At 43.4% G+C, this 11,158-nt stretch overlaps 1 protein-coding gene across 2 annotated transcripts in view; it reads left to right on the top strand.

Moving 5' to 3' along the window:
• Positions 1 to 4,347: 4,347 nt before the first annotated feature.
• Positions 4,348 to 11,158, top strand: part of kat6b (K(lysine) acetyltransferase 6B) — a 240,255-nt gene continuing 233,444 nt past the window's right edge. Inside the window, exons 1-2 of one of the 2 annotated variants that reach the window (XM_059946834.1) lie at positions 4,348 to 4,497; positions 5,054 to 5,989. In XM_059946834.1, the coding sequence (XP_059802817.1) occupies positions 5,372 to 5,989 (618 nt within the window). In that variant the 5' untranslated portion in view covers positions 4,348 to 4,497; positions 5,054 to 5,371. The other variant, XM_059946835.1, reaches the window with a different exon arrangement.

Here is an 11,158-nt window from a genome sequence, read left to right as displayed (position 1 = left end):
AGGATTCTGGTAAATTCGTTGTCCGACTGCGTGATGGGGTCCAGGTGTGGGGCCGGCAACATGAGCAGTGCTTTGAATGCTTCATATTTGCCTTCTTCTGGGGGCGACTGTATGAAATCTGCAACCTGGGCGGCCGTCTCCTGGTCAAGGGCGCTCACCACATGATAGTAACGCATGGAATCAGAAGATATCTGCCAAATCTGGAACTGGGCTTCTGCTTGGCTAAACCACACGCCCATGCAGCGTCCAGAAAGTTGGCAGTTTTAGCAAAACTGCTTGAACAGATGAAGAGTTGGTCATCTATGGTCCAAATCCCGTTTGGACTGTCGGGGTCACCAATGTAGCGATGTGCTACACACAGCGCTGAAATAACGACACGCAGTCAGTAAGTCGTTTCGAGACTAGTTTATTCAAACTTCACGGCGCTGGCATTTAATCCCTAGCGCCTGCCCTCTCCGGGTGGAAATGACGTCAGAGGTACGTTACCAAAGTCTCCCCCCGCGTGCTGGCTATTTGTGAGCTGGTTCACCTGCACAGAAAGTGGGTCGCCACACCCTTTCTATAACTAAAGATTAAAGATAAGCTTTGTCACATCTAATTGAAACATACAGTGAACTACAGTGGATTGAATCAAATCAAATAAGCGAAAATTATGCAGGGCAGCCCGCAAGTGGCATCATGCTTCTGGTGCCAACATAACATGTTCACAATTCATTTGCAAGCCATTCATCTTTGGAATGCCCAAAGAAACCCACACGGTCAGAATGAGAATGCACGAACTCCTTACAGACAGTGGTGAGAATTGAACCCTGATCTTATTGTTGATACCACACAGAACTGCCAGCAACATTTCAAAAGCAACCTCACCAACATCCTGTACAGCTCTAATTTGACATCCTATCTCTTGTACTCAGTACCCTGACTAACAAAGGCCAGTGTGTCAAATGCCTTCTTCACCACCTTGTCTACCCTGTGTCGTCACTTTAGTAACTTCACTTCTGCCACTTCGGTCTCTCTGTTCCACACCATTCCTGTCATTCCTCCAGTGTCCTGTCATTTACTTTGTTGGTCCTGACCTGCCTTAACATCTCAAAATGCAACAAATTACACTTGTTTAAATTCCATCTGTCATTCCTTGGCCCTTACCCCAGTACATCTAGATTGTAATGTTGGGTAACCTTCTTCACTCTTCTCATTGTTACTGTTAGGAAGGACTATCAAGTGGTAGTAAATCAAGGACTCGCTGTGTTGTCTAGAAGATGTTTGCCACTCATCCAAGAGGCTTTTCAGTTCTAATCCATGGTGGGTAGTTTTTTATATTTATAAACTCTGTGATTTGTTTAAAGGTACAGCAATCACATGAGGGTCTTTGAGAGTCTTAGAGGTGATGCAGTGTCATTTGTCTTATCTTTGCATAAATGCAGGCATGAACGTTGTGGAGATGCTAGGGTAAAGACGTTAGGGCTGCACTGTAAGTAATTGATTGATGGTGTTGTACCCCACCCCCCCCCCCTCCGTTCAGATATTTACTACTGCTTAATAAACAATGACTTGGATGGCTGAGAATCTTCATAGACATACATCAGGAAGGAGGTATAGAGCCCTGAAAGCACTCAGCGATTCAGGAAAAGCTTTCTCCCCTCTGCCATCCGATTTATATTGAACCCATAAATACTACCTCACTTTTATATTATTTCTGGTTTTGCACTGCTATTTTAACTATTTAATACACACACATATATGTATAAATATCTACTGTAAATCATTTATTTTTCTAAATTTATCATGTATGCATTGTACTGCTGCCGCTAACAAATTTCATTTACTGTTGATATTTAACCTGATTTAGATAATGATACCAATGTTTTAGTGTCATCCACAAACTTACAAACCACACCAACTATATTCTGATCCAAATTATTAATGTACATGAGAAATGACAATGAACTCAGCACCAATCCTTATCGCACATCACTGGTCTGAGATCTCCAATCTCAAACAGTACTCTCACTCATACCATCAAATGAATTTTGTATTCAGATGATTGGCTCACCCTGGATCAAATGTGATCTCACCTTCCACCGCTACCTAATGTAGAACCTTCTCAAGCCTTGTTGAAGTCCATGTAGGCAACATTTACCACCATGCCCTGATCAGTTCTCAACACCATGCTATCCTAACAAATGATGAATGAGAGTACAGGAAGGACACAGAGAGCCTAGTGAACTGTGTCATGGCGCTGACATCTCCCTCAATGTCAGCAAAGCTGTACATGGAATTCAGCAAGTGGGGGAGGGGTGTGATGGGCATGCTCCTCAATAGTGCTGAGGTCCTGAGGGCTTGTCCTATAAATGAACATCATTAATAGCTTATCCTATCCAACCACATAGAAGCCACAGACATGAAAGCTCAACAGCCCCTCTACTACTCTGGAGGCTAAAGATGGCACAGCCCCTTTGACCCTCAACAATTTTTATCAGAGCACCATGGAGACAAGTAAAAAAAATTCTATGGCATTTTCATGCAAGTTTTGATCAATTTCATATGGGAAATAGTGTTTAACATTTGTATACAATTTGGCAAGCACACTGAATTCTTATTAGTCCAAAATAAATTAACATTTGTGAATGTGTTATCCACTTGGACTTTGACTTTTACCCTCTTTGACATTTGGACACTTGGACTTTGACTTTGACATTTATAAAAACGACACATGAAAAAGTCCACAATTTTAATGAGTTATCACAATAATTCCAAGCTATAGTTTTGCTATAATTAGAAACTTAGGTGTTAGCAATTTGATTACAAAAATTGTCCTCTAATTGATATCAAAACATACTGCATGCAAATTTGTTGTTACAAAGCTTGGCATAAATGTCCTTAGAATTAATGAAGGGTGATTTTGTATGTTTGCATGAGCTGATGTGTGTTGTATGCCATCTGTTACCCAGACAGCTGGCACATAGAGCACAGGCACCCCACTTCCTCTGCCTGCTGCTGGCTATTACAATTATTGAGGAGAATAAAATTGTCTTTTTTCTCTGGGGTGGGGGCTTCATACAACAGAGTCGAAATACTGCTGAATGCCCAGGAACAAGGTTGTATGCACACATGCTGAGGAATGGTTGTCAGGCAGCAGTAAGGCACAGTGAATCACTGACATGGAAAGATGGGGAGTCAGAGCCTGTTGTTTTCCAGAAACATTGCAGCTCCCAACTCCGGCCGACGACCCATGGGCTCCTCTACTTGCCAGGGCGTTCTGCAGTCTTGAATTTTCAAACAAGTCACCTCTCAACTCCCAAGCAGGTCTCACCCTTCACTCCCCAGCAAAGGACCCTGCCTCTTTCACTCCCAGCAGGATCCCCCCCATCCCTTCACTCCCTCCCCACATCACTCGTTACTCAGTAGGACACTCCCCTCTTCACACCCTCCCCTCCTTCACTCTCAACAGCAGAACCCCACCCCCTCCATCACCTGTCCAGCAGGATTCTCCTTTCAATCTCTCCCCAGAGGGACCATCACCCCCCCAATCCCTGCCCAGGATTCTCACCACCTTCACTCCCTCTCCAGAAGGACCCTTACCCCCCCTTACTCTTTCCCCAGAACGACTTTCACCATCGTCACTCCCTCTGCAGCAGCAGCCCTCTTCACCCTTCTCTCCCTCCCCAGTACTCTCACCTTCTTCACACCCTCCATAGCACTACCCTTTTCTCACTCTCTGTCTAGCAGGGCCCTTCCTCTTCACTCCCTCTCCAGCAGGACCGTTCCCAGTAGGATCCTCCCTCTTCACTTCCTCCTCCAGAAAGACTCCTTTAATTCCCTCTACAGCTGACACCCCACACCTGTCCCTTCAATAGATCCCTGCCCGCCAGGGAAGGGTACGGGCTCGGTCTTAACCCGTCTGTGGTATTTGGCAGAAAAGACGGGCCCCTCTGATGCCGATGCTCCTATTCATCACCGCCACCAGATATGGATCTATCGCTTGTTGGATATTTCCTACAGTGAAAGTGTAGTCGAAAATGCTTAAGATTGCACGGGATAAAAACACAGTCCGGTCTATTTTTAACTCGAATCTTGGCGTTTTTCAGTACCCGCTCTGGCGAGGGAGGTCGTACGTAAGTGCAGTATACTCCCAGTGCCGACAGCAGAGTCGAAATCAACGCGAGCGGGCAGGCGGCGTCAAACTCAGAATTATCATACGTCAGCACCGCGGGCCAACCCAACTTGACGGCGCGAGAATTAAGAGGCGTCATGTTGACTGGCGGTGTGTTGAGCCAACGGTGAAGTGAGAACTGCCTGGGGACTGGGTGGCGGCTGACCAGTGATAAGGCTCAGGGGCGGGATCTGCAAGCCAGAGTTAGATTACGCGCCGGCCTATGACGGGATCCATTCGGGTGACATGTCGGCCGCCGCTCTGTTTCGCCGCTTAGTCTTGGCTACAAAATGGCGCCCACTAGGCTCGGCAGCCATCGGCTTTCCTCTCCGCTCTGAAGGAAGGTGCGAGGGAAAGGGGATATTCAGGACGGCTTTTATTTCTGCATGGTTGTGGGGAGGACGCATTGGCACGCCCGCTGGAAATGCTCTTTTGCGATTTCTGTTGGTGTTGTGGCGCCTGCGGAAGATCGGTGGTGTTGGGACTGAAGAGCAGCTTTACCGTGACCAAGCGCACAGGCCTATTCCCGCCGCTTGCCAGCGCTCGCTGCCCGGCTGCTGTTTGCTACTCTGCGTGACATTGGAGCAGGAAGCTTTTGCTGTCAGCGCCTTTGACAAGCACAAGCTTAAGTGTGCGTGTTAAAGTTGCCTGGCGTAGCTTGGTGACGGAGGCTACATTCTGTTTATCTCTTGTGGCTTCGCTCCATGTCCTCAACACCGGCTTGCACTACACGCGTTGTTGGCGTGGTGACAATCTGATGTAAACATCAGATCGTCAAACTGATCAAAACATAGATAATGGTGAGGAGGTCAGTTTTGTAGGCTTTTCTTCCTCTGTCGGTGACTTAGATGTTCTGTGTAATATAACGACGTTTAATATTGTTTTTCTTTTGCTCTACAGAAACTGTTCTCGCTTTCGTGACTAGTCCCCAGGGTCTCCTGGAAGTCTTCTGGAAACCTGTTGATTGAACCTGCAGAAGATTAGTTTGTTTATCCACTGACTTTTGTGACTAATTGGTCTCATTGGTGTTTTGATGGATAGTTTGGATTAGCAAGCATGTTGCAGATCCTAGAGTCAAAACATGATCTGTGCTTTCCTTTGGTGAATTGTTTAATTTCTCAGGAAGAGCTGTTGTATCATTACCTGGAATTGATTGAGCATGGGGAAAAAGAATAACTTAATTGCCTAGCATCTTGATTGAGCTACTTATGGTCAACCATGGTAAAACTTGCAAATCCACTGTACACTGAATGGATTCTTGAAGCTATCCAGAAGGTGAAAAAGCAAAAACAAAGACCATCTGAAGAGAGAATTTGTCATGCAGTGTCATCTTCACATGGATTAGATAGAAAGACTGTTCTGGAGCAGTTAGAACTTGGTGTGAAAGATGGCACTATACTGAAAGTTACAAATAAAGGGCTTTCATCCTACAAGGATCCAGAGAAACCAGGCCGTTTTTCACCTGTTAAGTCTTGCAGTCTTTCAAAGTCCACACAGGCGTGCACATCCAGAAATTGTATTGATATAAGTAATGTGGACTGGAATAAGATCATTAAGAGAGCAGTTGAAGGATTGGAAGAAGCAAATGGTTCCTCACTAAAGAACATAGAGAAATATCTGAGAAGCCAGAGTGATTTAGTTACTGTTACCAGCAGTTCCACCTTTCAACAACGCTTGAGGTTGGCCACCAAGCGTGCTGTGAATAATGGGAGAATATTGAAGGATGGTCCACTTTACAGAGTGAATTATGGGAGTGCAGGAGGCAAAGGAGTGGCTAAATACAATAATTCTTCATTTCTCCTCCCAGTCAACCATCTACCACATGAAAAAGAAAAGGTAGGTTTTTTGGTAAACAGAAAAAAAAGACCCAATCATTTTCTGTAAAATGCTTGCTTGGCTTTGGATTGGCCTTACACATTGAACTGTTTGAGATCAGATATATGATCATGGTAAATAACTTGGATTAAGGAGCCATTGAAATATTTTGTGTATAATACAGGGAAAATATAAAATAAGATTGAATGAAACTTGACAGGTTTCTTACAGCCATATTTCAGTCATGTTGAAAAGACCTAAAGAGGCATTTAATAAATGGATTGTTTTTAAATGATCAGCTGAGATGCTAAGGATGCATTAATCACTTTAAGCTCTCAGGGAAGTGGCTGGCTTTGTGTATCTAAGAGGACTGTGACTAATTGTGAGTGACTATTTTCTGCGTTCTCCTATTATAAAATGCATGACTGGTTTCTAAAAGTCAAAGGTTAAGGATGCTTCTGATGAAGAGTAAGGTGACCTTGTCTTTCATCTTTTTGGACTACAGACTGCAGTGCATTGTGAAGGAAGGATAAGAACCATATCCATAGTGTGTTTTATTGCTTCAGTATCTCAAGGGTGATTTAAATTTAATTAATTACTTTTGAGATGTTGCTGTTACCTAGGAAAAGGTGATAGCCAGTTTGTACACAGTAAGGTAGACTGAAACCGCTGAAATTAAATACTAAATATCTCTCTTTGTGATATTGGTTAAGGGTGCCTATAATGCTTGGGAAAACCTGTATAGGTGCTGGCATTTTTAATCTTGCAAAAATGTCACCAAAAGTTCTAAGTAAATTTTGTATCAAAGTACATTTATGTCACCATATACAACCCTGAGAATAAGAACTATCACAGAATCAATGCAAGACTGCCCCAACTTGGGTGTTCAAACAGCGTACAAAAGATGGTACTCTGTGCAAATACAAATACAAAATATCAAGAGCATGAGATGGAAGAGTCCTTGAAAATGAGTACACAATTGTCAGAACAGTTCTGTGATGGGGCAAGTGAAGTTATCCCCTCTGGTTCAAGAGCTTGATGGTTGAGGAGTAATAACTATTCCTGAACCTGGTGATGTGGGTCCTGAAGCTCCTGTACCTACTTCCCAATGACAGCATCAAGAAGAGAGCATGACCTGGGTGGTGGGGGTCCCTATGATGGATGCTGCTTTCCTTCAAGAAATCTTTGAAGTGCTGTAACTACTGTGTGAGTAAAAGCAACAGCATTTTGGTTCAGTAACAAGATCAGAGAGTAGCCAACTCAAGGAATGTTTAGGAAGATTAGCAAAGTAGTTACCTACTTTTTTTTATAATTATCTACTTAGGTAGGAAGTAACTTAGAGGGAGCTTTGACAAAAACAGTGAAAGAATAAAGCATTTAAAATTGTTTAATCTGGTAAAAGTTTATTAGTTGCAAATGCCTTGTAATATACGATAATGTTTGAGTGTTTGGAACTAATTGAAATACATTGTTAGTATCTAAATCTCAATGTTCTCTGTATATGAAGACTGCAAAACCTGAACTAGTGCATTTAATATTAAGAATATTTAGCCTCTTCATCATGAATTCTTGCCTCTTTCTTTAGTGGTATTTGAATCTGCCTTGTTTGGTGCTTTTCACCCAAACAATTGTTACTTTGAGACTTGAATTCTAATGCCGTCCTTCCATGAACTGAAGTCCTTGACTTGGTTACCCAAATCTAAATACATAGCACTGTTAGTTTTATTGAATTGTTTAGGGTCAGAATCAACAACCCAAAATTAAACTGTTAATGTTTACTGTGTCTTTGTCCTTGTCCTGTGATCATGAACTCTTGTGACCATCTCTGAAACTTGACTAAAGGGTGGCTGCCATTGGGAGCTGAACATCCAAGGATATACAGTGTATCAGAAAGATGGGTTAGTAGGCAGAGGGGGTGGTGTGGCCCTGTGTATAAGAAATAATACTAAATCATTAGAAAGGGATGACATAGGACTGGAAGGTGTAGAGTCTCTGGGTTGAGTTCAGAAATGGCAAGGGTAAAAGGACCCTAATGGCAGTTGTATACAGGCCTCCAAACAGCAGCCAGGATGTGGATTACAAATTACAGCAGGAGATAGAAAAGGCATGTCAGAAGGGTAATTTTAACATGAAAGTAAATCAGGAAAACCAGGCCAGTAATTGACCTCAAGAGAAAGAATTTATAGAACGTCTAAGGGATGGCTTTTTAAAACAGCTTGTTGTTGAGCCCACTTGCTATGCTGGATTGGGTGTTGTGCAATGATCCAGTGGTGATAAGAGAACTTAAGGTGAAGGAACCCTTAGGGCAGGGGTCATCAACCTTTTTTGCACCGTGGACCAGTTTAATATTCTTACGGACTGGCTGATGGGGGGCGGGGGGTGTTAATCACGACTGGAATATAGGTTATAAGTCAACTATAAGTCACTTACAAGTGGCTAATACATTCAGTTTTGTTTCTAAAAGGGATTACTAACGAAATTAATAGTAAACACACAGCGCATATTTTCCTCACAGGAATATAATGATAAGTCACTTATAAGTCAATAGCATCATAACATTTTAAGTAGCGTTTGGATATTAAACACAGCGAATATTTTCCTCGCATGAACATATAAAATCATTGCAACACACCTATATCATTGAATCAGTGGGCTTGTTTCCCTGCAACAAGTCAGTCCCATCAAGGGGTGATGGGAGACAGTGATACTTGAAGGGGGTTCCTTATGTCCAGTCTGTTCCGCTATTTAGTTTTCATTGCATTTATTGCAGAAAGCCCTGCTTCGCAGAGATATGATGTTGGAAATGGAAGCAACGTCTTCAGTGCTTTTGTGGCTATCTCAGGATATTTAACCTTAACTTTGATCCAGAATGCCGGCAGAGATGTTATGTCAAACATACTTTTCAGCCCACTGTCATTTGCAAGCTCGAGGAGTTGATCTTCTTCCCATGCTGACATGGATGATTCACCAGGGACATTCACAAATGGGTCACGGACCCATTCCTTTGCACGTCTTGGGTCATTTGTGGTTGGGAAGTAACACTTGAATTCTGTCGACAGCGAAGATAAGTGATCGCTCACCAGCTGTGAGAAAGATGGTACAGTCTCAGTTTCTCCCAAAATCCCAGCTAATGCTGGGAATGTGTCAGGTTTGCCCCTGTCCACTTGCTGTCCCCACAGTTCCAGTTTGGCTTTGAAAGCAGAAATCTGACAACTTAAAGACAATTGTCATTCTCCCCTGAAGTGACAAATTGAGTTCATTGAGCAGGTTGAAGATGTCACACAGATAAGTGAGTTTTGCTATCCACTCCTCGTCACTGAAGCGTGCCGCCGGTGGTGACCTTTCTCCTGAAAGAAATCTCTGTAGCGGCTCTCTTAACTCAAAAACCCTGGCCAGGGCTCTCTCCCTTGATAGCCACCTGACTTCCGTGTGTAAGAGAAGGTGTTTGTGCTCTGCATCCATTTCCTCACAAATCTGCTCAAACAGATGTGAGCTAAGGGTTTTTGCTTTGATGTGATCGATAACTTCAACAACGTCACTCAATACGCTGTTAAGATCAGGTGACATTTTTCGGCTAGCCAGTATTTCTGTGTGTGTGACACAGTGTGTAGACTGGCAATCAGGAGCAACCTCTTTGACTTGGGTAGTGAAACCAGACATCCACAGCCCCATCTGTGCATATTCCAACACAGAATGACCAGTCCAGTTTGCCTGACATGTAGTCATTCAAAGACTTGAATAGTTCTCCCCCAGTTGTGTTAGTTGGCAGCGGCAGTGCGCACAATGTATCCTCATGCACATCGTCTTGAAATGTATATCACACATAAACCAGCAGTATTGCCTTGTTGTCGAAGTCAGTAGACTTGTCGACCTGGATAGCATACCATGGTGACTCGCTTATCCGTTCCAACAGCTGCGCTTCAATGTCCTCCACTATGTCATTGATTCTCCTTGAAACTGTGGTAGCTGAAAGAGAAACCTGTGCCATCTTGTTAGCTGGAGCTTCTCTCAACAGTTAACGACACGTGTCCTTGGCAGCAGGCAGAATCAATTCTTCACCAACAGTGAAAGGCTTCTTAGCCTTAGCAATACCGCTGGCCACTAAGTATGACGCTCTCAGAGCAGCAGCATTTGTGGAAGTGGTGGCTCTCAGCACTTGCTTTTGTCCGCTTGCTCATGTGTTTTACGCTCAAAAAACTCAATGGGTTTGTCTTTAAGTGCAGGGTGCTTGGACTCAAGGTGCTGAAGCAGTTTTGAGGGCTTCATTGCCTCATTAGACAGCTTGACTCCACATATCACGCACAGGTGGTTTGGAGCATGTGCGTCATCAGTCAAATTAAGGCTATATTTTATGTACGACTTGTCGTATTTTCTGTTGAAAGAAGCTTTCTTTTTTTTGCAGTCTTGGCCTCAGCTGTCTCTGAGTTATCACCATCGTTGGGACTTTTATGTCCCCTACCATCTCTTTCAAAGAAACTGTCAAGCAACGTTAGTTTTTTACTCATTGTAGGTTAATGACCAACTGATGACCTCGCATGTGTAATGCCTCGTATGCGTTCAAGTTCAACAGTGGGCGTAACAGGGAATGAGGAAAGGTGCAGCTGACTCATAGCATTTCATACCACCAAATCATATTGTTTACTTGTGGCCTGGTAGCACATGCTTTGCGACCTGGTACTGGTCCGTGGCTCGGTGGTTGGGGACCACTGCCTGAGGGAACATTGATCACAATATGATCAAGTTCGCTTTGAAATTTGAGAAGGAGAAACTAAATTTCAATGTGTCAGCATTTCAGTGGAATAAAGGAAATTACAATGGCATGTGAGGGGAAGTGGCCAAAGTTGACTGGAAAGGGATGCCAACCTGAAATTATTAACTCGCTCAGTTGATGAAAAACACCAGAGACACGAAATTACCTCTGAAATGGTTTTTATTCAGAGAGGAGTTTGCAGCCCCACGCACTTCAGGCATAAGGTAGCCAACTCCCAATTTGTCGGTTTACAAAGGTCATACTTATACCCAAAAGCAGGGTACTACATTCGCAAATATGGTTACCGATTCAAATTCATCAATTGATTGGCTATTGCATAGCTAAGCACGCGAAATACTCGGAATAAGCATAGACGCAAGCGTAATACTTGGAATGGGTATGGACACAAGCAAAACACTTGAAATAGGTATATAGCTCAA

This window comes from Hypanus sabinus, chromosome 21 (genome assembly GCF_030144855.1).
Source record: "Hypanus sabinus isolate sHypSab1 chromosome 21, sHypSab1.hap1, whole genome shotgun sequence".
Taxonomy (NCBI): Eukaryota; Metazoa; Chordata; class Chondrichthyes; order Myliobatiformes; family Dasyatidae; genus Hypanus; species Hypanus sabinus.
Note: the sequence above shows the minus strand (reverse complement) of the source record. Positions and strands in the feature narration are given on the sequence as shown.